Consider the following 20,063-nt stretch of genomic DNA (forward strand, 5'->3'; position numbering starts at 1 on the left):
GGACAAAGTACTTGCCCATTATTTCTTAGAAGGATTGCACACGCCCCTGTCGGGCATCTGTTGCAGGGAACTATTCAGACTTAGGCTATCATTTTATACATGATAATGGAAGAATTATCTGCTGTCGTCTATGCAGATCATCACAAATTCAATTTTCACATAAATATGTAAGAATTCATGAGGCAAATGTCTTAGTAAATTCCTCCATCTATATCAGATCAAAAAAGTGTGACAATTTTATGTGTTTTATTGTTAAAGAATGCTCAGATAATCTATCCAGCTTTACTGTGGCTTTTTAATTGCAAGCAGGACAGAACCCCACAATATTTTATATCTAAGAATACATATTCCTTACATGCATGTTTCATTAACTACACCATCACAAATTTGACTTTGCTGCATGGTCAGGCCACATATTTTGTCTCTCTCTCTCTGGACCATTTTATGTTGTTATTAGGAGTTGTGTGCTGCTATACAGTGCCACAGTGTGGGCGCTTTGCCCCTAAAATGGTATTGGGTTTGCCCAATTTAGTCTATTCAACTGTCCTGTTGACCACTGTAGAAGGTGCAGAAAATGCACTTATGGCATGGACATTAAATGTAATTTATGGGCTGCGGTGTGTATTTAAACTGCCCATCTACAGTACAAAAGTATGTCTTTGTCAAAGAGCAAAACCATGCTTTGGCTGGGATACCGTTTAGAGGCACTGCAGTGACTCGGGAGGGGAAAAGTATTTCGGCGGTATAGGGAAAAAAAAACACTTTAATGTAATCATAAGTCAATCTTCAAGTGTGCCTTGCAAGCTCACATGAGAGGATACTGATAAAAAACAAAATCACATATTAAATATTGTGGCTGGTGTGCTCTCACAGGAAAATAAAACCCAAAAGCTGTAAAGGCTTTGATGCTTTTTTTTTCTTCTTTTTAATCACCATTTCTTATCTCCACCTGGGAAAACATTAGGTTAATTCTTACTTCATTTTCAAACTTTGATTTATAAGTAAAATCAGATTTTTGAAAACTTTAGGGAAAAGGTAACTTTTACACATTCTTGACTACAAGAGTTAATGATTGTGGTTCAGAAGGCAACAACCTCCCTCTCAAACTAGGAAGAGCAGATAGTATCAAATGTTGGCCACTTAGTAAGGAGATTAGTTATCTAAGAGTGGACCGAAGTAGCTGGCAGAAAGAACAAAGTCTGCTGGAGATGCCAAGGAGGGCTTCTCCTATTCATTCGTAGAACACATCCAGAGAATTGGGCTCCAGTCACAGGAGAGGAGAAGAGCCAGTTTTGACTTGTCAGGTGGGATGAGAGCTCATCTAACTAGGAGCTGAAGACAGACCTGGTTGGTGGCAGATGGGTTCTCCCATCCTGAAGACAGACCTGGTTGGTGGCAGATGGGTTCTGCCATCCTGAAAGAGGGGCTCCTGTGTGATTTTACATTAATACAGAGGAAGCGCTGCAAAAGGTGATGTGGTGGGGAATGGGTGAGGAGGGACTGCGAGAAAGTAGTTAGGAATGGGTGGTAGAGGAAGGCGTGGCTAGCACCAATGATGGTGGCCACATTATTCTGTGCTCCGCGCCCGGCTGGCTCTCACAAAGCTTTCAAAATCTAACGTTGTGCTCCTCCCCCCCCCTCTTTGGGGCCTGAGACAATGGCGTTGTCGCTGGCCCTCTCCCAGGGGACAATAAATGTGGCCGATCTTGTCGATCAGTAACTTACAGATGCGCTCTGTGCAGAGGGGGAGCTGTTTTCAATACTCGGGGTAGGACGGTAGCTCTCTCTACTGGGACCTAAACATTGTACCACTGACGTCTTAGGACACTTACCTTGGGGGTAAGACTGAGTAATGTTATGGCGGCACCACCACCGAGTGTAGGTGACAGTCAGTCCCACACCATCTGGAAGCAGTTGTCCTGACCTTATTGGCTAGCTCGCAGCACCTCACCCAAACCTAGAAAGTAAAGGTATTCTGTGGCAGCCTAAAAACATGACACTCTGACTCCTCAGGGATGCCGTGGTGAACAGATTATACCTTTTCTCTCAGTCACACGAAGTCTCACACATGCAAGGGCAAACAAAGAATTGCAAGATAGGTTTCAATGTATTTATGGAACTAATTGTATTGATTCTGAAAAGTGAATGCTGCAATGATTAGGCAAATGAAGCATAATACAGTGATTATGGTTACCAGTGAAGTAAAGAAGATGATCAATACCACCATCCTGGTATGATTATGAAAGCTAAAGATTCCTATCTATTCTCTAATGTCTAAACCCTAAGAGCATAGTGATGTTAGCCCCTCTGCCTATCCCGGTCTATGGAAGGAGAACCTGGAAAGGGTTTCCCTGTTGTCTGCTGGCAATCCTTACAGTTGGCTGAAAAGTCATAATCAAGATCAGCGAGGCTGTCAATGGAATACTGTATGTTCCCAGACGGTCATCACTGGTATGTCCTCTGCAGTCCCTAGGACTGATGGTGTTTATACAATAAAATAGATCAATGTTCTAGGAACAAGCCTGACATGCTAATGTATCTGTGGTTGAGGGTTGTCTCCTAACTCCTGAAGCAGCAATCAGTGTTAGAATATCACATGCCGAACATGACAACCCTGAACAGAGCACTGAGTGAAATGCATGCAGAGGTACTGATAAAATGTACAACACTAGCAACTATGCCTTCTCAGAAAAGGCACCTGATTAAAATATAAAAATGAGCTGGCCTAAATCTAAAATAAGCATGTCAAGCCCAGGTACTAATGGGAACCGACACCACTGGTGAATAGGGTGCTGAGAGATATGGAAGAGTGGTCCAAGCTGCCGCTATTGGTAGCAGGTCGTGCGGCGCTTTTTAAGGTGGTGCCTCTCCCCCGCATTCCTGTTTGTGCTACCCCTACATCCTACTGCCTGCTTTCTTTACTGAATTGCAGTTATACATCTCTACCTTTCTTTGGTGAGGGAAGGCCTCCAGGGTATCTTTGAAAAATGTAGTTTCTCCCCATTTGACGAAGGTTAGGATGGGCCGACATTCGGCATTATTACTGGGCCTCACAACTAGTTAATATTAATGACTGGTTCCGGGAGGGGCCGGGGGGGACACAGCCCTCAGGTTGGAACTAGCTTTTATCCAATCTTATGGACTTCTCACATTACTATGCCACCGGGCATCCTCCCACTCCCTCCCACTGATTCCACAAGACCCAATTTGCTGTTGGTATGCGCCACTCCACCACACAAAATGGTGTGGCACCATCATGGGGTCAGTCCCTCTCTGGCATGGGATGTGGTTTGCAGAAACAGGGGGTTTAATCGGGTTTCAGGAGTGGGAGTTGATAGGCGTTTCTACATTGTGAGATGTCTGGAGGGGTGGGCACATACGATCTGTTCAGGACCAAATGGAAGAATTTAGCTTATACTCCTCCCAGTTCTACAGTTATCTTCCGATGCAACACGCTTTAGAGAGCTGTAGAGACAGGCTGACAGCTCAACCTGATTAAATGCAAACTGGTAACTGACTAGCTGGAGAAGGAGGGGCCTAGCCAGGTTTAATAAATCTCTTGTCATAAATACACCTGACCCTCCTAGGGACACTGAGAACCAGGTGGGAGGAGGATGTGTAGCCCATTGAAGACGTAGAATGGGTGGAGGAGAGAATGGTCTTGAGGACACCTGCTATAACCAGGCGTCTCTGCCTGATTCAGTTCAGGTATATCCACCAGAAGTATTACTATCCCAAGCTTCAATTGGCGCATGGGATGAGCTGAGGATCCTGCGTGTCTGAAGTTCCCTTTACCATACAATTTGGACCTGCACGAGGGTGCGGACAAATTGGATGGCCATCAGTAGGCATATCCAGTGGGTGGTGGGAATACCTCTGGTGCTTGATCCCAAGTTTATTCTGCTGGGAATAAAGGACTCAGTGGCAGAATCCAGAGCCATCCGCTCCCTGATCGTCACAGCATAAATGGCGGCCAAGACAGATCTGGCCAGACACTGGAGGGATGAACAGGCCCGAAAATACATGACTGGGTCAGAGGTATGGACTCCTGCACAGTGATGGAAAAGCTGGTGAATAAGACGTGGGGATCCCCTAGAAATATGAACGAATATGGCTGGGTTGGACCAGGGACAGGGAACAAACTGGTTGAGATCACGGATAAACGGCAAATGTATTTCCATTCTCCAATGTAAAGTGGCATGATGGCTACTGTTCCGGAGGCATACGTTGTAATCTTTGTTGTGTATAACTCGTCTGGTATCGCATGTACTGATGGGTTCCCTAATCATGGCCCCCACGTCCTGAGCTTGGTGTTAATTTTGGCTTTATTGCCAAATAAAATCAATAAAACATGCCATAAAAAAAAGATGGTAGAATTTCTCCAGTTCCTGTCTAGTGCACAGGATACATCTGACACCACCTGAGAAGAGTCCTGGGCCTGGTGAAGACTCCATATGAACACGAAGGCCTTGCTGGAAGAAGACTCCTGAACCCTTTAGGCAACCAGGGAATGTTCCACAAGGGTCAAGTGGTTGGCCTCCTGTTTGCCTGCTTCAGGGACACAAAAAGCAGAAGGACTCCTGACTCCAAGATGGGCCCAGCTGACCATAGAGGACTGGATCATGCAGGAGATCTGGTTGGAGAGAGAGCTCGTGCCTACAAGCCTGGTATGAGGAGCAGAGGCTGCAGGACTGACCAGAAGGAACTTATCCACCAGCTGGAGAAAAGTGAGACAGGGGCAAGGTAGTGAGGCTTGCTCAGAAAGGTTGCACAGTAGGTGGGCAGGAAAACCTGGTTTGTCCCTCTCAGATCTTTTTGCTGTACTGAAAACTGGTTCACAGGGACTTTGCAGCGAACATATCCAGCCTCGGCTATGGCTTCTAGTCTTGCACAGCGTCAGGATTTTGACTTTCAAAAAAGTGACTAAGCTTCCAAATAACCTTTGGCTGGCTAAGGCTGCAATTCCACCCAACCTGCAAGGCGACCTCAGCAGCTCCCTCCATTTAGGGATCCCCTGTAGCTTAATAAAATACCCAGGACAATGCTTTAGGTGCTCTGAAATCTCCAGCATCGTTATCTTGTTTTATATTTGTTGGAAAACCTGCAGTTTCAACAATTAAATCCATGAAAGAAAATGCAAAATAAGCTTACCAGTAAAAGACGAATTCCAGTATCCAGCCCTGCATTCCACCACTGAGATGAATTGATCAGCAACAACTGGATTACTGAAACAACCACCACTTCCAGCAGAGCATTTTCTGTATGTTGCCAGACCTGAAAAGATCACCAACACAACATGTCCCGTTCAGAAATTGCATTTTTTTCATATTTTAAAGATGAAACATCAGCTCTCTATTGGTATCGCCATGCATAGCAAAACGTGCACAGCACCATCACTTGCAGTCTGTTAAACAAAGTATAGCTTTTGTATGCAAGTACTGACATTTCAAATAGTTAATATCTTCTCTGTCTTACTATGGAATGGAAGCTTAATAACAATCATCGTCAAAGCGTACCTTATAATTCAAGCATATAATGCATGGCAACAAGTAAAATACCCGTTTGAATGGGATATGTGGGAAGTAAAGAGTAAAAAAAAAAAAAAAGGAGCAGGGGTACTTGAGCCCTGAAAAAAAAACGGAAAAAAGGTTAATGTGACCACCTCACTTCAGGTCATTAAGGTCACAGTCTCCAGTCCTGAACGTTTCACTTACAAAATTCCACTGTTTTCTAAATAGCTCAATGGAAGCAACACAAGACTGCAACACCCAGAATGCTTAGGTTATCATAATGGAGTCCAGGAATGAAAGAGTATCCTTAATGACCTTCAGGTAGGAGGACAACCTTTATGAAGTGACTTTTTTGTAGTATAAAAGAAAGGCCAGATTCAAAATAAATGCAAAGCTCTGCAAATTAGCAGCAATGCGTTTCTGAGCGTATTTTAAACTTACTTATATATAAACAAGATTTTCAGTGTACCCATGGCCCGGTTCGCTATGTCATATTAAAACGGAGATAGAAAGTTCAGCAGCCATGCGTATCCTGGGGCTGACTTCCAATGCAGGCAAAAGCAGTTCCAGTTTTAGTGGATACGAATGAAGCGACGTTCTAAGGCAGCTGAAGCACCACCCACTTTACACGAGATGGTGCAAGCTTCACTGGTTGAAGCCTGCGTGGTCTCTGCAACATGGGACTACACTGGTGGCTAAGCTGGGTCCTACAGGAGTCCACAGAAACTGCAGCACAAAAAATATGATTCTGGCACCAGTGGAGATCCCCTGGGGGCCACTCCTCACAAGGCCCGGGGTGTCAGGGTACCCTGTATCTTTTCTTTTTGTAAATTTAGAACAAAGGGAACAAGTCCTGAAACGGCAGCCGCAACATTTGTCTTCATGTTCCTGCAAGCTAATCAAAAGGCTAGGGCCTGCGGTAATAGTTCCGTTCTAGCAGATATAAAACATCAGGAAATAAAGCCCTCTCGGGAAGTCAGATTCCTTTGTTTTTTTTAATTACAGTATGTTGGGACTCATTGGGGACCAACCGTCCAGGTATTACAGTCATTTTTACCCCTTCAAGACCACCTAGAGCACATCTTCAGAGGCAAATTTCTCAAAAACGGCTGAACAGAATTACACCAAATAACAAAAAAAAAAAAAAAACAAAAAAACACACTAAGGGGGACCGCCAGGGTCGACGACCACGGAAGCACCGCCAACAGGCTGGCGGTGCTTCCTTTGCTATTCCGCTACGGTCGCCCAGCCGGGTCCGGCGGTTTCCCGCCGGATTTCCCCTGGCTGGGAGAATCCTCCATGGCGGCGCTGCTTGCAGCGCCGCCATGAGGATTCCGCCCCCCTTCCCGCCAGCCTGTTTCTGGCGGTTTTCACCGCCAGAAACGGGATGGCGGGAATGGGTGTCGTGGGGCCCCTGCACTGCCCATGCCACTGGCATGGGCAGTGCAGGGGCCCCCTAACAGGGCCCCAGCAGGATTTTCACTATCTGCTTTGCAGACACTGAAAATCGCGACGGGTGCAACTGCACCCGTCGCACCCTTGCAACACCGCCGGCTCCATTCGGAGCCGGCTTCAATGTTGCAGGGCCTTTCCCGCTGGGCCGGCGGGCGCTCTTTTGGCGGTCGCCCGCCGGCCCAGCGGGAAAGTCGAAATGGCCCCCGCGGTCTTTCGACGGGGGAAGTTTGGCGGGCGGCAACCGCCGCCCGCCAAACTCGGAATGACCCCCTAAGTATTTCTAACCTTCTGCCAAATTTAGTATAATTCTGCTCAGCCATTTTTTCTGTATGTTTTCCCAAACCCCATTCCCTTTTTCTTGGCCCTCGCTTGAAGATTCACCCTGGAACTTTTGAGGAATAGTTGAGGTGAATCATTTCATTTTTTTAAAAAAATTCTTGAAGATTCATCAAATGGCACCAAAGTTATTGGCAAAACAGAAAATGTGCTTCCTGTGGAAACTCTGAGCTAACTATAAATATACAGTGGTGACTGCCACTGTGTAATATATATATATATATATATATATATATATATATATATATAATCTGTGTCATAGTACCTTAATGAATAGTCAAATATATATAAAATCTGTGTCATAGTACCTTAATTAATAGTCAAACACTTAAATAGAGAAGCAAGCTAAAGTTGGTGAGGTAGCAACAGCTGCACTGGTGTGTATGTGTGTATATATACAGGGAGTGCAGAATTATTAGGCAAATGAGTATTTTGACCACATCATCCTCTTTATGCATGTTGTCTTACTCCAAGCTGTATAGGCTCGAAAGCCTACTACCAATTAAGCATATTAGGTGATGTGCATCTCTGTAATGAGAAGGGGTGTGGTCTAATGACATCAACACCCTATATCAGGTGTGCATAATTATTAGGCAACTTCCTTTCCTTTGGCAAAATGGGTCAAAAGAAGGACTTGACAGGCTCAGAAAAGTAAAAAATAGTGAGATATCTTGCAGAGGGATGCAGCACTCTTAAAATTGCAAAGCTTCTGAAGCATGATCATCGAACAATCAAGCGTTTCATTCAAAATAGTCAACAGGGTCGCAAGAAGCGTGTGGAAAAACCAAGGCGCAAAATAACTGCCCATGAACTGAGAAAAGTCAAGCGTTCAGCTGCCACGATGCCACTTGCCACCAGTTTGGCCATATTTCAGAGCTGCAACATCACTGGAGTGCCCAAAAGCACAAGGTGTGCAATACTCAGAGACATGGCCAAGGTAAGAAAGGCTGAAAGACGACCACCACTGAACAAGACACACAAGCTGAAACGTCAAGACTGGGCCAAGAAATATCTCAAGACTGATTTTTCTAAGGTTTTATGGACTGATGAAATGAGAGTGAGTCTTGATGGGCCAGATGGATGGGCCCGTGGCTGGATTGGTAAAGGGCAGAGAGCTCCAGTCCGACTCAGACGCCAGCAAGGTGGAGGTGGAGTACTGGTTTGGGCTGGTATCATCAAAGATGAGCTTGGGGGGCCTTTTCGGGTTGAGGATGGAGTCAAGCTCAACTCCCAGTCCTACTGCCAGTTCCTGGAAGACACCTTCTTCAAGCAGTGGTACAGGAAGAAGTCTGCATCCTTCAAGAAAAACATGATTTTCATGCAGGACAATGCTCCATCACACGCGTCCAAGTACTCCACAGCGTGGCTGGCAAGAAAGGGTATAAAAGAAGGAAATCTAATGACATGGCCTCCTTGTTCACCTGATCTGAACCCCATTGAGAACCTGTGGTCCATCATTAAATGTGAGATTTACAAGGAGGGAAAACAGTACACCTCTCTGAACAGTGTCTGGGAGGCTGTGGTTGCTTCTGCACGCAATGTTGATGGTGAACAGATCAAAACACTGACAGAATCCATGGATGGCAGGCTTTTGAGTGTCCTTGCAAAGAAAGGTGGCTATATTGGTCACTGATTTGCTTTTGTTTTGTTTTTGAATGTCAGAAATGTATATTTGTGAATGTTGAGATGTTATATTGGTTTCACTGGTAATAATAAATAATTGAAATGGGTATATATTTTTTGTTGTTAAGTTGCCTAATAATTATGCACAGTAATAGTCACCTGCACACACAGATATCCCCCTAACATAGCTAAAACTAAAAACAAACTAAAAACTACTTCCAAAAATATTCAGCTTTGATATTAATGAGTTTTTTGGGTTCATTGAGAACATGGTTGTTGTTCAATAATAAAATTAATCCTCAAAAATACAACTTGCCTAATAATTCTGCACTCCCTGTATATATATATATATATATATATATCACCATCAACTTTTCTCCGTATGAAAAGCCTGATCCAAACAGGGCGGTCACAGCACAGAGGGACGAAGAACCCTCTCAAACATTCCAACAATTTTCTCCTCCATGAAGAAAAGCGCCGAACTCCGGTTAAAAGTGAAATGAGGCATTATTTATTCACAGAAGCAAAAGTTCTTGCAGGGAAATGCAAGAACTTTTGCTTCTGTGAATAAATAATGCCTCATTTCACTTTTAACCGGAGTTCGGCGCTTTTCTTCATGGAGGAGAAAATTGTTGGAATATATATATATATATATATATATATATATATACATATATATATATCAATCACACATTAAAGAGTTCAGACACAGCGCAATGGTAAATCTTTTCCCCTTTATTCTTTTCCAATCACCTTCAACTGGGAAACCATATATCTATATACATTTTCACTGAAAAAAAGGTTAGAGTAATGTTATAGTTAAGGGAGATGTTCAGTTTGAACTATAAAAAAAAAAAAACTGAAATTCACTAGTTATAGCTTGAGTTATCTCAACTTACTGTAGCTCATGCCCTAAGGTAACTATAACTTGTGTCCCCGCTATGTCCAGTGATATTATCAATGATCTCAAAGAAGATGTTATGAGTGATGTTGTTCCCCTTCGTATCTAGGTTGGACACCCTTATTTTAGCTTTGGGTCCACAGCCTGTGTCGTTAAACACATATTGACATTTTATGCATTTTATTCCTTTGAATAATTTTTAGCACAGCTTGCTTTTAGGTCGTTTTCTGAAAAGGCATAGTTGTTCATGTTACACATTTTATCACCCCTTTGCATGCATTTCACTATGTGCCTAGCTGAAGGCTGTCATGTCCCATACATGATATGCTAACTAGTATTGCCACTCCAGGAGTTGGAGTCAACCCTCAGCTCTAGACACATCGCGTGAGGCCTGCTCCTAGAACACTACATGACATGCTATATAAACAGCACGTAGGCCTAAGAAGGGTAGACAGCATTCCAGCTATGGCTGTCCAAAAGCATACAGCATTTTATTGTCAGCTTCACTGATCCTGGCACTGACTCTTCAGCCAACCAGGAGGATTACAGGCAGACAGAGCCTTGCCCGTCTTTCAGGTATGGGGTCGGGGCTCCGTCAATAGAATGGGGAAAGGCAGAGGGGCTAGCACCACTACGCTCTCAGGTTTCAGACATTAGGGTGTAGGTAGGAATTATAAGGTTTTATAATAAAACCAGGATGGTAGGATTGTTTATTTTCTTCACTCTAATGGGAACCATATTCACTGTATTATGCTTCATCTTCCTAATGATCACAGCTTGTGCTATTTATAATCAGATACAATTGCTTCAATGAATATGTATTGAAACTTCCTTCCCATCTCCTCACTCCCCTAGGCATGTGTGAGACTTTATGTAAAGGAGAGAAAGGTCACAATCCGTTCACCACGACTTCCCACAACGGAAGTCTGGTGATTTTAGGCTGCCACAAATCACCTTTACTTTCTAGGTTTCGTTGAGGTGCTGCCAGCTACCCCAATAAGTCAAGCAGACACCTAGATGGTGTGGGATTGACTCAGTCACCCACACTCTGTGGTGCTGCCACCCTAAACTATGCAGTCTTACCCCACTGGATTCATATATAGCACATTCAATGAAGGTGACACACTACCTAGTGTACACATCACATCTACACTCTATAACGCAGAACAGCATTTCACACCAACAGAAAAAATACTGTCTGCTGTTCAGATGGCTGTCACAAAAGGAGAGACCACTAGCCCAAGGGAAATGCATTATTGTTGTTACCCCAATACCAGCCTTTGAGGAGGTTACAAAACCAAGCATCCCAAAAGCAAAAGTACTATTTCCATGTTGGATACAATGGGCTACTTCCTTGACTGACACTGATGTTGATTATGTTTTTGATACAAAACTACAGAACCAAGATTTTTTTAAATACAACATGGTTTCCCACATTCTGCCTCTTGATCAACACAGAATCATAATTTACACCGATGGTTCAGCTCAACCAGCTGTAGGTACCAAACCTCAACACTCTGCTGCTTGCGCAGCCTTTTGAGGGGTAATGAGGGATGGTAAATTCCATCTTCAGCATACCTATATGCAGACCCTAGGAGACTGCACAGCACAACTTACAGAGCTCATATCTTTGATCTTGGCACTGGACACACAGATCCTTAACTGTCAACACACTGTGTGTGATTCTTATTATTGTGACCAGCTCAAAATATAAAACACAAATTCTTGCGTGGGGAAAGTGGCAGATCTTGAGGACAACCTGCCAGGGGCTCCAGTAGTACATACACTGGGTCACCAACGTTGTGGAATACACGTTGTAGGAAACTCATTGGCAAATAAAGCTACCAAATCAGCAGCTGCTACGGCTTCTGCTGCTGCGATAACTCATTCTCATATGAGGGAGGATGATCAAATTGTGGCTGCCGTGAATGCTTCAGCTGATGGCAAGCCTTTCTAAAAAAGAATATCCTTCAAAATATTCCTACCATTTAAGTGACCAAAATATTGCATTTACTACAATACTTAGGGTGGGTGATTATGTGATTCCCCAACCAAGACCACAGACTAGATCTGATTAAAGCAGGTGATGAGGCTGTTGCTTCTGCCCATGCTGGTATGGCAGCTCCAGAAGCAGACCAAGCAGCATGTCCATAGTTGTGGCATTTGCCAACAAAATAAAGGCTCTACAGTTAAACCCCCACTGCAGACACCCCTCTTAATTTCTAACAAACCTTTGCAGTGTGTGTACCTGGACCACTGCAGTCCCCTACAATCAGACGGTGCATACAAATATATTTTACTTGCTGTTGAATCTTGCTCTAGGTTCTTATGGGTGTTGCCACAATGATCAGCTGGGGTTTGCACTGTTAATAAAGATTTGCAAGTCTTTGTCTGGATATATGTAGTCGCAGGAGTGCACTCAGACCAGGGTCCTGCTTTTGCATCCAGAGACACCATGGCAATTGAGGTGCATTATTCCTCTATCAACCAGAGGGAACTTTGATAGTGGAGTGGAAGAACCAAGACTTAAAGCAATCCTTAACCGCTACGCTACTAGGTTCAAGTCGTAATTGGCTCCATCACCTGTACAGAGTCCAGAGAGGATTAAACAATCTGCTTAGAAGGTCTTTCAGGGGACGTAGCCCCATGAAGTCCTGCTTGGGATCCCCATATATATCCCAGATCTTGATGGCCGTGGTGCGGTGGGGGCACAAACTCCTTTTGACATAAATGAACGTGTCACTGTTCGACAGGAAATACAACAATTCTGTGATAAAAAATTAATAACCACACACCGCCACCCTGGAAATGAGGGATTTGCCACCATCCATAGGATCGATTCCTAAAGTTTGGGGATCCTTTTTGAGAAAAGATATCTGTGAAGGGGTTTGGCCCATCCTACCAAGCACTGGTTCCAGTTCTAGAAATACATGGTACCAGCACTGTCATTCTACCACCACCGCCTGGTTCTAAAGACAATCGCCGTATCTACATTGACAAAGTCACGAAGCAAACTGCATTGCGTGGCTGATCCTGCACCTTAGACCACAAGGATTCCTGGGTAGCTCTTACCCCTCTCACTACCATTCAAGATACACCTCTTCATTCAGTAAACAATGCTGAAATTATTTCCCAGAGACTGGGGTGGGTGGAGAAATAACATTTGATGATTTGTGTCAGCACTTCATTGACAATAAATGTCCAAAATATAAATCTGCAGTTGACTGATGCAACACAATCCGATGCATTTATTTATGATGGCCTACCTATGGATGCATCTACCAGTTCTCTTTCACCTGCCCCAGATACAGTTTTTGCACAGTCTGCTTCTGATTACTTTGCCGACATTGAGGACCTATCTTCAAACTCTTCAGTATCAGCTACTGTACCTGCATCAACCATACGTGAGCTTTTTGACTGGCTTAAACATAACTACTTGATTCCTCCATCGTACTATCTGTGGATAATACTGACATGGCTTGCCTTTCTTCTATGGATCGGATTTGTTATTATCTTCTTGAAGATACATGGTCATTATCTTCCTGAATGCTCTGCTGTTGAACTGGTGGATGAGGTTTTGAAGCCCTATTTATACTCACATAAAGTGCCAAGACACTTGTCCCTTGTGAACATTATAGTTGTTTCAGTTTCTGATGGGATTGCTTGGGATAAAGTACCATTTGATATATCCGGCCCTACAGAAATGATTCAAATTCCATGTGTGTTTAAAGTATCAATGAATGGTATTATTAAGCCTGGGGTTGTTTCTAATGACCGGGATGTGAAAACTGCTAGTTCTATGCTTTCGGAGTTTAAATACTGTACTGTATTTGAAAGTGAGGACGTATATATGGATACTGCAAATTATGGGAAAACTTTCTGTTCTCACCACTGTGGACACCATTACTTACATTGAGCTAATACTCCAAGAGCAGTTTTCAATTATATACTGTGGGAACATTGTCAGACTCCACCAGTAGGGAGCTCAAAAACACATGTAGAAAAGTTTACTTATTTTACTGGACATGATGTTAAAAATGTTGAGTCCTATCATTTTAAATTACCATATTCCAAGGTAAGGAAAATATTGGTAACCACTACTAAATTGATTTATTGATTCTTTTGTTTCTCAGTTGGCAATGGAAGGTTACAAATACTGAAAGAAAACAACTGATTTGAAAAGTGTTTGGGGAACGAAAGATTGGAAAAAAAGCACAGAGGCTTCATTTAGAGCATGTCTAATTCAGTTGAAAATTATATTTCTAAATTACACCTTACAGCAAACAACTTGCCTAGGGTTAGCAAAAATAAAAGAAATTAATGTGCCCAGTATTACCTCTAGACAAATTTGAGAATTAGCAGAACATTTTAAATGTCACAGAAAAACAGCTCAACGGTTGGGCTCAGACAGGTACCTTTAATTTCTCACTTTCAGGTCCCAACAGTTGGTTATTGTGGCCAGCGGACACAAATGGTTGTCATGCATGTTTCGTTAACTCTATACTTGGTTTTACAGTGAGCACACCGGACCATTATGTCATGTCATTATATCACATACAGCATAGGTAAACTTTGTCAGCAATGGTTACAATCATCCACATTAAGAGCTGTAAAAGAACACGTCTCTCTCCATTCTGAGGATGTTGACTTACAAGATTACATGCTAGGTCCCAGAAAACCACACTCAAAATACTTCTTATATGCAACATATAATGAAATATGATATCTTTCTCAAATGAAAGCTGCTGCAAGTTTAAGGCAAATAGATGTACAAGTTACTTACCTTCGGTAACAAAATATCTGGTAGAGACATATTCTAGTTGCAGATTCCTTACCTTAGAATTTCCCCCAGGTGTCAGACTGGATCTGGAGATTTTTCTTCGAGCAATACCCTTGTTAGTTGGTCGACACCACAGGCATCGCAGTCGCCGTGATGATGTTGGGAGTACTACATAGACGCCGCCTCAGCGTAGTGACGTCACACTGAGATTGCTGCGCCAGAGCTAAGGACCTGAAGGGGAATCCCTGTCCCTAGAAATCAGTTTGCAAGTGGGGAGGATGGGTGGATTGGTAAGGAATCTGCAATTGAATATGTCTCTACCAGATATTTTGTTACCGAAGGTAAGTAACTTGTACATCTGATAGAGACTTCTAGATGCAGATTCCTTACCTTAGAATAGATACCCAAGCAATGCCATCCTAGGAGGTGGGCTGTAAACCAAGATCATACTAGAAAGTCCTGCAGGACCGAACAACCAAAGTAGCCATCCCGACAGGCCAGACTGTCTAGGCAATAGTGTTTAGCAAACGTGTGTACGAATGCCCACGTAGCTGCCTGGCAGATATCCAGGACAGGAACTCCGCGTGCTAACGCAGTGGAAGCAGCAGTCGCTCTGGTGGAATGAGAGCGCAAGCCCTCAGGGGGTTGCTTCTTGGCCAAAGCATAACACATCTTGCTGAAAAGAAATACCCATCGAGAGATGGTATGTTTTTGCACCGCCTTCCCTTTCTTCGCACCCACATACCCAACAAAGTTGATCGTCAACCCGGAAATCTTTAGTACGATTAAGATAGAATACCAACGCTCTTTTTGGGGCCAGATGGTAGAGCCTCTCCTCCTCAAGGGAAGGATGTGGGGGTGCGTAAAAATTAGGTAGGGTGATGGACTGGCCTACCTGAAATGGCGTAACAACCTTGGAAAGGAAAGAAGCCTTAGTGTGCAACACCACTTTGTCCTGGTGCACAGACAAGAACGGAGGTCTGGATGAAAGAGCCTGAAGCTCACTCACCCTGCGAGCAGAAGTGATGGCAAAAAAAAAACAGTCTTAAAAGTGAGGAGCCGTAAAGGGCAATTGTGCATCGGCTCAAAGGGAGTACACATTAAGTAAGTAAGGTGCAAGACTGAGGTCCCACTGAGGCATGATAAATGGAGTTGGAGGAAATAAATGGGTGAGACCTTTTAGGAATCTATTCAAAATAGGAGATTTAAAGAGTGAGGGCTGATCAGGTAACCTAAGAAAGGCCAAAATGGCAGATAAATACCCTTTAAGGGTGCCCAAAGCAGAGCCCTTTCGGGCTAAAGAAAGAATGAACAAAAGAACCTCAGATACAGGGGCAGACAGAGGATCAACAGATTTGTTGGTGCACCATGCCACAAATTTATGCCAACGAATGGCGTATACTGTTTTGGTGGAGGGACGCCTGGCTGCCAAGATAACATCACAGACTTTAGATGGGAGATCAAAAGTCGCCAACTGTCGCCGCTCAATCTCCACGAATGAAGGTGGAGATTGGACAGGTCTGGGAGGAGAACCGTCCCCTGGTGCTGTGACAGAAGATCTGCCTGAAGAGGCAGTCTGAGTGGAGGATCAGTGGCCATACTCAATAGCTCTGGATACCAGACTCTCCATGCCCAGTCCGTAGCCACCAAGTTGACTTGGGCTCCAGTCATTCCTGAACTTGAGAACTCTGGGCAGAAGTGGTATAGGCATAAAGGAGGCCGGAGTTCCACTCGAGACGGAAAGCGTCTCCGAGTGAGTGCCGCCTTGGAACAGATGTAACCAAGGATCTCCCCACTACTGAAAGAGACCTTGCACCACCTTCGGATGGAATGCCATTCGTGATCTGCTGAGCACTGACGGCTGAGTTCGTCCGCTCTGGCGTTGAGAGAACCCACCAGATGTTGAACCACAAGGGTAATGCCCTGATGTTCTAGCCATGTCCAGAGGCGTAGTGCTTCCTGACAAAGAGTCCAGGACCCTATTCTGCCCTGTTTGTTGCAGTACCACATTGCGGTAGTATTGTCTGTGAACACCTGCACTATTTTCCCTATGAAAAAGGGAAGAAGTGCTTTCAACGCAAGCCTAATCGCCCGGAGCTCCAGAAGATTGATATGGAGCACAGACTCCGCCAGAGACCAGAGGCCTCTGATCTCCACCTCTCCCATGTGGCCGCCCTAATCCAGAAGTGACACATCTGTCACTATAGATAGATCTGGCTGGGGAAGGGAGAGGGATCTGCCGTGGACCTAATGGGGATTCGAAAGCCACCACTGCAGGTCTTTCGCAGTCCCCTCCGAAATCAAAGTGAGAGATAGTGTGCACGGAGTCCAAGGGTTCCCCCTTAGAGGTAGATAGTGGAAAAATTAGATAATACTAATGCTCTATTCTGTGGTAGTGTGGTTGAGCAGTAGGCTAATCAGAGGGTAGTGTTAAACATTTGTTGTACACACAGGCAATAAATGGGGAACACACACTCAAAGACTTAACTCCAGGTCAATAGGTTTTTACATAGAAAAATATATTTTCTTAATTTATTTTAGAACCACAAGATTCAAGATTTTAGGTGAGTACATAAAATGCAAGGTACTTCACACAGGCACGTATAGAGCTTTGATTTAAAACAGTAGCACATACAGTTTTGGTTAAAATGGCAAAGAGCTATTTTAAAAGTGGACACAGTGCAAAAATCAACAGTTCCTTGGGGAGGTAAGTTTGGTTAATTTTCTCAGGTAAGTAAAACACTTACACAGTCAGTCTCCAGGGCATTGGCAGCCCACCGTTGGGGGTTCAAGGCAACCCGAAAGCCACAGCAACACAGGGCCGGTCAGGTGCAGAGGTCAAGGGAAGGCCCAAAACACATAGGTGCCTATGAGGAAAAGGGGTGCTCCGGTCCTACTCTGCTTAAAAGTAAGTACCAGCGTCCTCAGGGAGCAGACCAGGGGGGTTTTGTAGAGCACTGGGGCGGGGACGCACATAAGCACACAAAACACATCCTCAGCGGCACAGGTGCGGCTGGGTGCAGTAGGCAAAGTAGGCATTGGGTTTCCTATCGAAAGCAATGGAGGGACCGGGGTATCACTTAGGCGATGCAGGCAGGGCACAGGAGGGCTTCTCGGCCAGCCACCAACTGGGCTAGGATGTGGGCCGCCTGCTGGTCACTCCTGCACCGGTAGGTGGTTCCTCTTGGTCCTGGGGGCTGCAGGTGCAGTGCTTGGTCCAGGCATCAGGCTCCTTTGTTAACAGGCAGTCGCGGTCAGGGGGAGCCTCTGGATCCTCTCTGCAGGCGTCGCTGTGGGAGACCAGGGGGGTCGACTCAGGGCGTCCACCTTGTTGGAGTCGCCTGAGAGTCCTCTCTGAGGTGTTGGTTGTCCTGAACTCGAGCCGGGGGCGTCGGGTGCAGCGTGTGAATACTCACACTTCTGGCGGGAAGTGAGTTTCTTTAAAGTTGTTTCAAAGTTGTTGCAGTTTCTGAACAGTGCCACTGTTCTCGGGAGGTTCTTGGTCCTTTGGAAGCAGGGCAGTCCTCTGAGTCCTCAGAGGTCGCTGGTCCTGCTGGTTGCGTCGCTGTTCAGGTTCTTTGAGTCTGGAGACAGGCCGGTAGGGTTGGGGCAAAGTCAGTTGGTGTCTCCGTTGTCTCTGCAGGGCTTTTAGGTCAGCAGTCTTTCTTTCTTCAAGTTGCAGGAATCTGATTTCCTGGGTTCAGGGTCACCCCTAAGTACTAAATATAGGTGTGTGTTTAGGTCAGGGGGGCAGTAGCCAATGGCTACTGTCCTTGAGGGTGGCTACACCCTCTTTGTGCCTCCTCCCAGAGGGGAGAGGGGCACATCCCTATTCCTATCGGGGGAATCCTCCAAACTCAAGATGGAGGATTTCTAAAGGCAGGGGTCACCTCAGCTCAGGGCACCTTAGGGGCTGTCCTGACTGGTAGGTGACCCCTCCTTGTTTTTCTCATTATCTCCTCCAGACTTTCCGCCAAAAGTGGGGGCTGTGTCCGGAGGGGCGGGCATCTCCACTAGCTGGAGTGCTGTAACAACAGGCAGGAGCCTTTAAGGCTCACCGCCAGGTGTTACAGTTCCTGCAGGGGGAGGGGAGAAGCACCTCCACCCAGTGCAGGCTTTGTTCCTGGCCACAGAGTGACAAAGGCACTCACCCCATGTGGCCAGAAACTCGTCTGGTTGTGGCAGGCTGGCAGAAACTGGTCATCCTAGCACTAGGAGTCAGACTGGTATTCAGGGGGCATCTCTAAGATGCCCTCTGGGTGTACTTTACAATAAATCCCACACTGGCATCAGTGTGCATTTATTGTGCTGAGAAGTGTGATACCAAACTTCCCAGATTTCAGTGTACCCATTATGGAACTGTGGAGTTCGCAATTTACAGACTCTCAGACCATATACTCTTTATGGCTACCCTGCTTAGACACTGTGGGGACATAGTACTCATGCAACTATGCCCTCCCCTGTGGTATAGTGCACCCTGCCTTAGGGCTGCAAGGCCTGCTAGAGGGGTGACTTACCTATGCCACAGACAGTGGGATGTGGGCATGGCACCCTGAGGGGAGTGCCATGTCAACTTAGTCATTTTCTCCCCACCAGCACACACAAGTTGTGAGGTAGTGTGCATGTGCTGAGTGAGGGGTCCACAGGGTGGCATAATATATGCTGCAGCCCTTAAAGACCTTCCCTGGCCACAGGGCCCTTGGTACCAGGGGTACCATTTACAAGAGACTTATCAGTGTGCCAGGGCTGTGCCAATTGTGGGAACAAAGGTACAGTTTAGGGAAAGAACACTGGTGCTGGGGCCTGGTTAGCAGGGTCCCAGCACACTTGCAATCATAACTGGAATCAACAAAAGGCAAAAAGTTAGGGGGTAACCATGCCAAGGGAGGCATTTCCCCACAAGGTGTATAGCACTTTCGAACTATCTGCAAAACTCACCTATCCGTAATGATGGGTTCCCAGTGGGACAGGTGATGGCGAATCCTGACGCCAACTGGATCGGAGTGAGGGGACTAGGAGGGTTTGGAGGCTGCAGCAGTGGCAGGGGTGGACTGGTCAGACCTCTGGTTCTGAACAGCATGGCACGGTGGCTGGGTGGGAGACGCAACAGGGACCCCTTCTGTGGCCACGAAAGGGGAGACAGGCGGACTGCTGGGGGCAAGGGGCAGCGGAAAGACCAAAGAACCGAGCCGTAGGCCGGGAGTTCTTGAATCTCTCCAAGGCCTACTCCGCCTTGTCTCCAAAGAGACGGGAGCCATCAAAGGGCATGTCCATGAGAGATTGTTGGACATCCCTTCGATCTCTCCCATTGTTGACAGCTTGGGAGATGATGGCACTGGCTTCCTACGGTATCTGCAGCAGAACTTGTGCAACCATATCCCACAGAGAGTGGGTATAGTGGCCCAAAAGGCATGCAGTGTTAACAGACCGCAGCAGGATATTGGAGGAAGAAAACATC

At 45.4% G+C, this 20,063-nt stretch overlaps 1 protein-coding gene across 3 annotated transcripts in view; it reads right to left on the bottom strand.

The window, feature by feature from the left end:
- Positions 1 to 20,063, bottom strand: part of PCNX4 (pecanex 4) — a 312,316-nt gene that overhangs the window by 168,792 nt on the left and 123,461 nt on the right. For all 3 annotated transcript variants that reach the window (XM_069207422.1, XM_069207423.1, XM_069207424.1), the window contains exon 6: positions 5,152 to 5,274. In XM_069207422.1, the coding sequence (XP_069063523.1) occupies positions 5,152 to 5,274 (123 nt within the window). The remainder of the gene's footprint in view (positions 1 to 5,151; positions 5,275 to 20,063) is intronic.

The sequence above is a fragment of the Pleurodeles waltl genome, chromosome 9 (genome assembly GCF_031143425.1).
Source record: "Pleurodeles waltl isolate 20211129_DDA chromosome 9, aPleWal1.hap1.20221129, whole genome shotgun sequence".
Classification (NCBI taxonomy): domain Eukaryota; kingdom Metazoa; phylum Chordata; class Amphibia; order Caudata; family Salamandridae; genus Pleurodeles; species Pleurodeles waltl.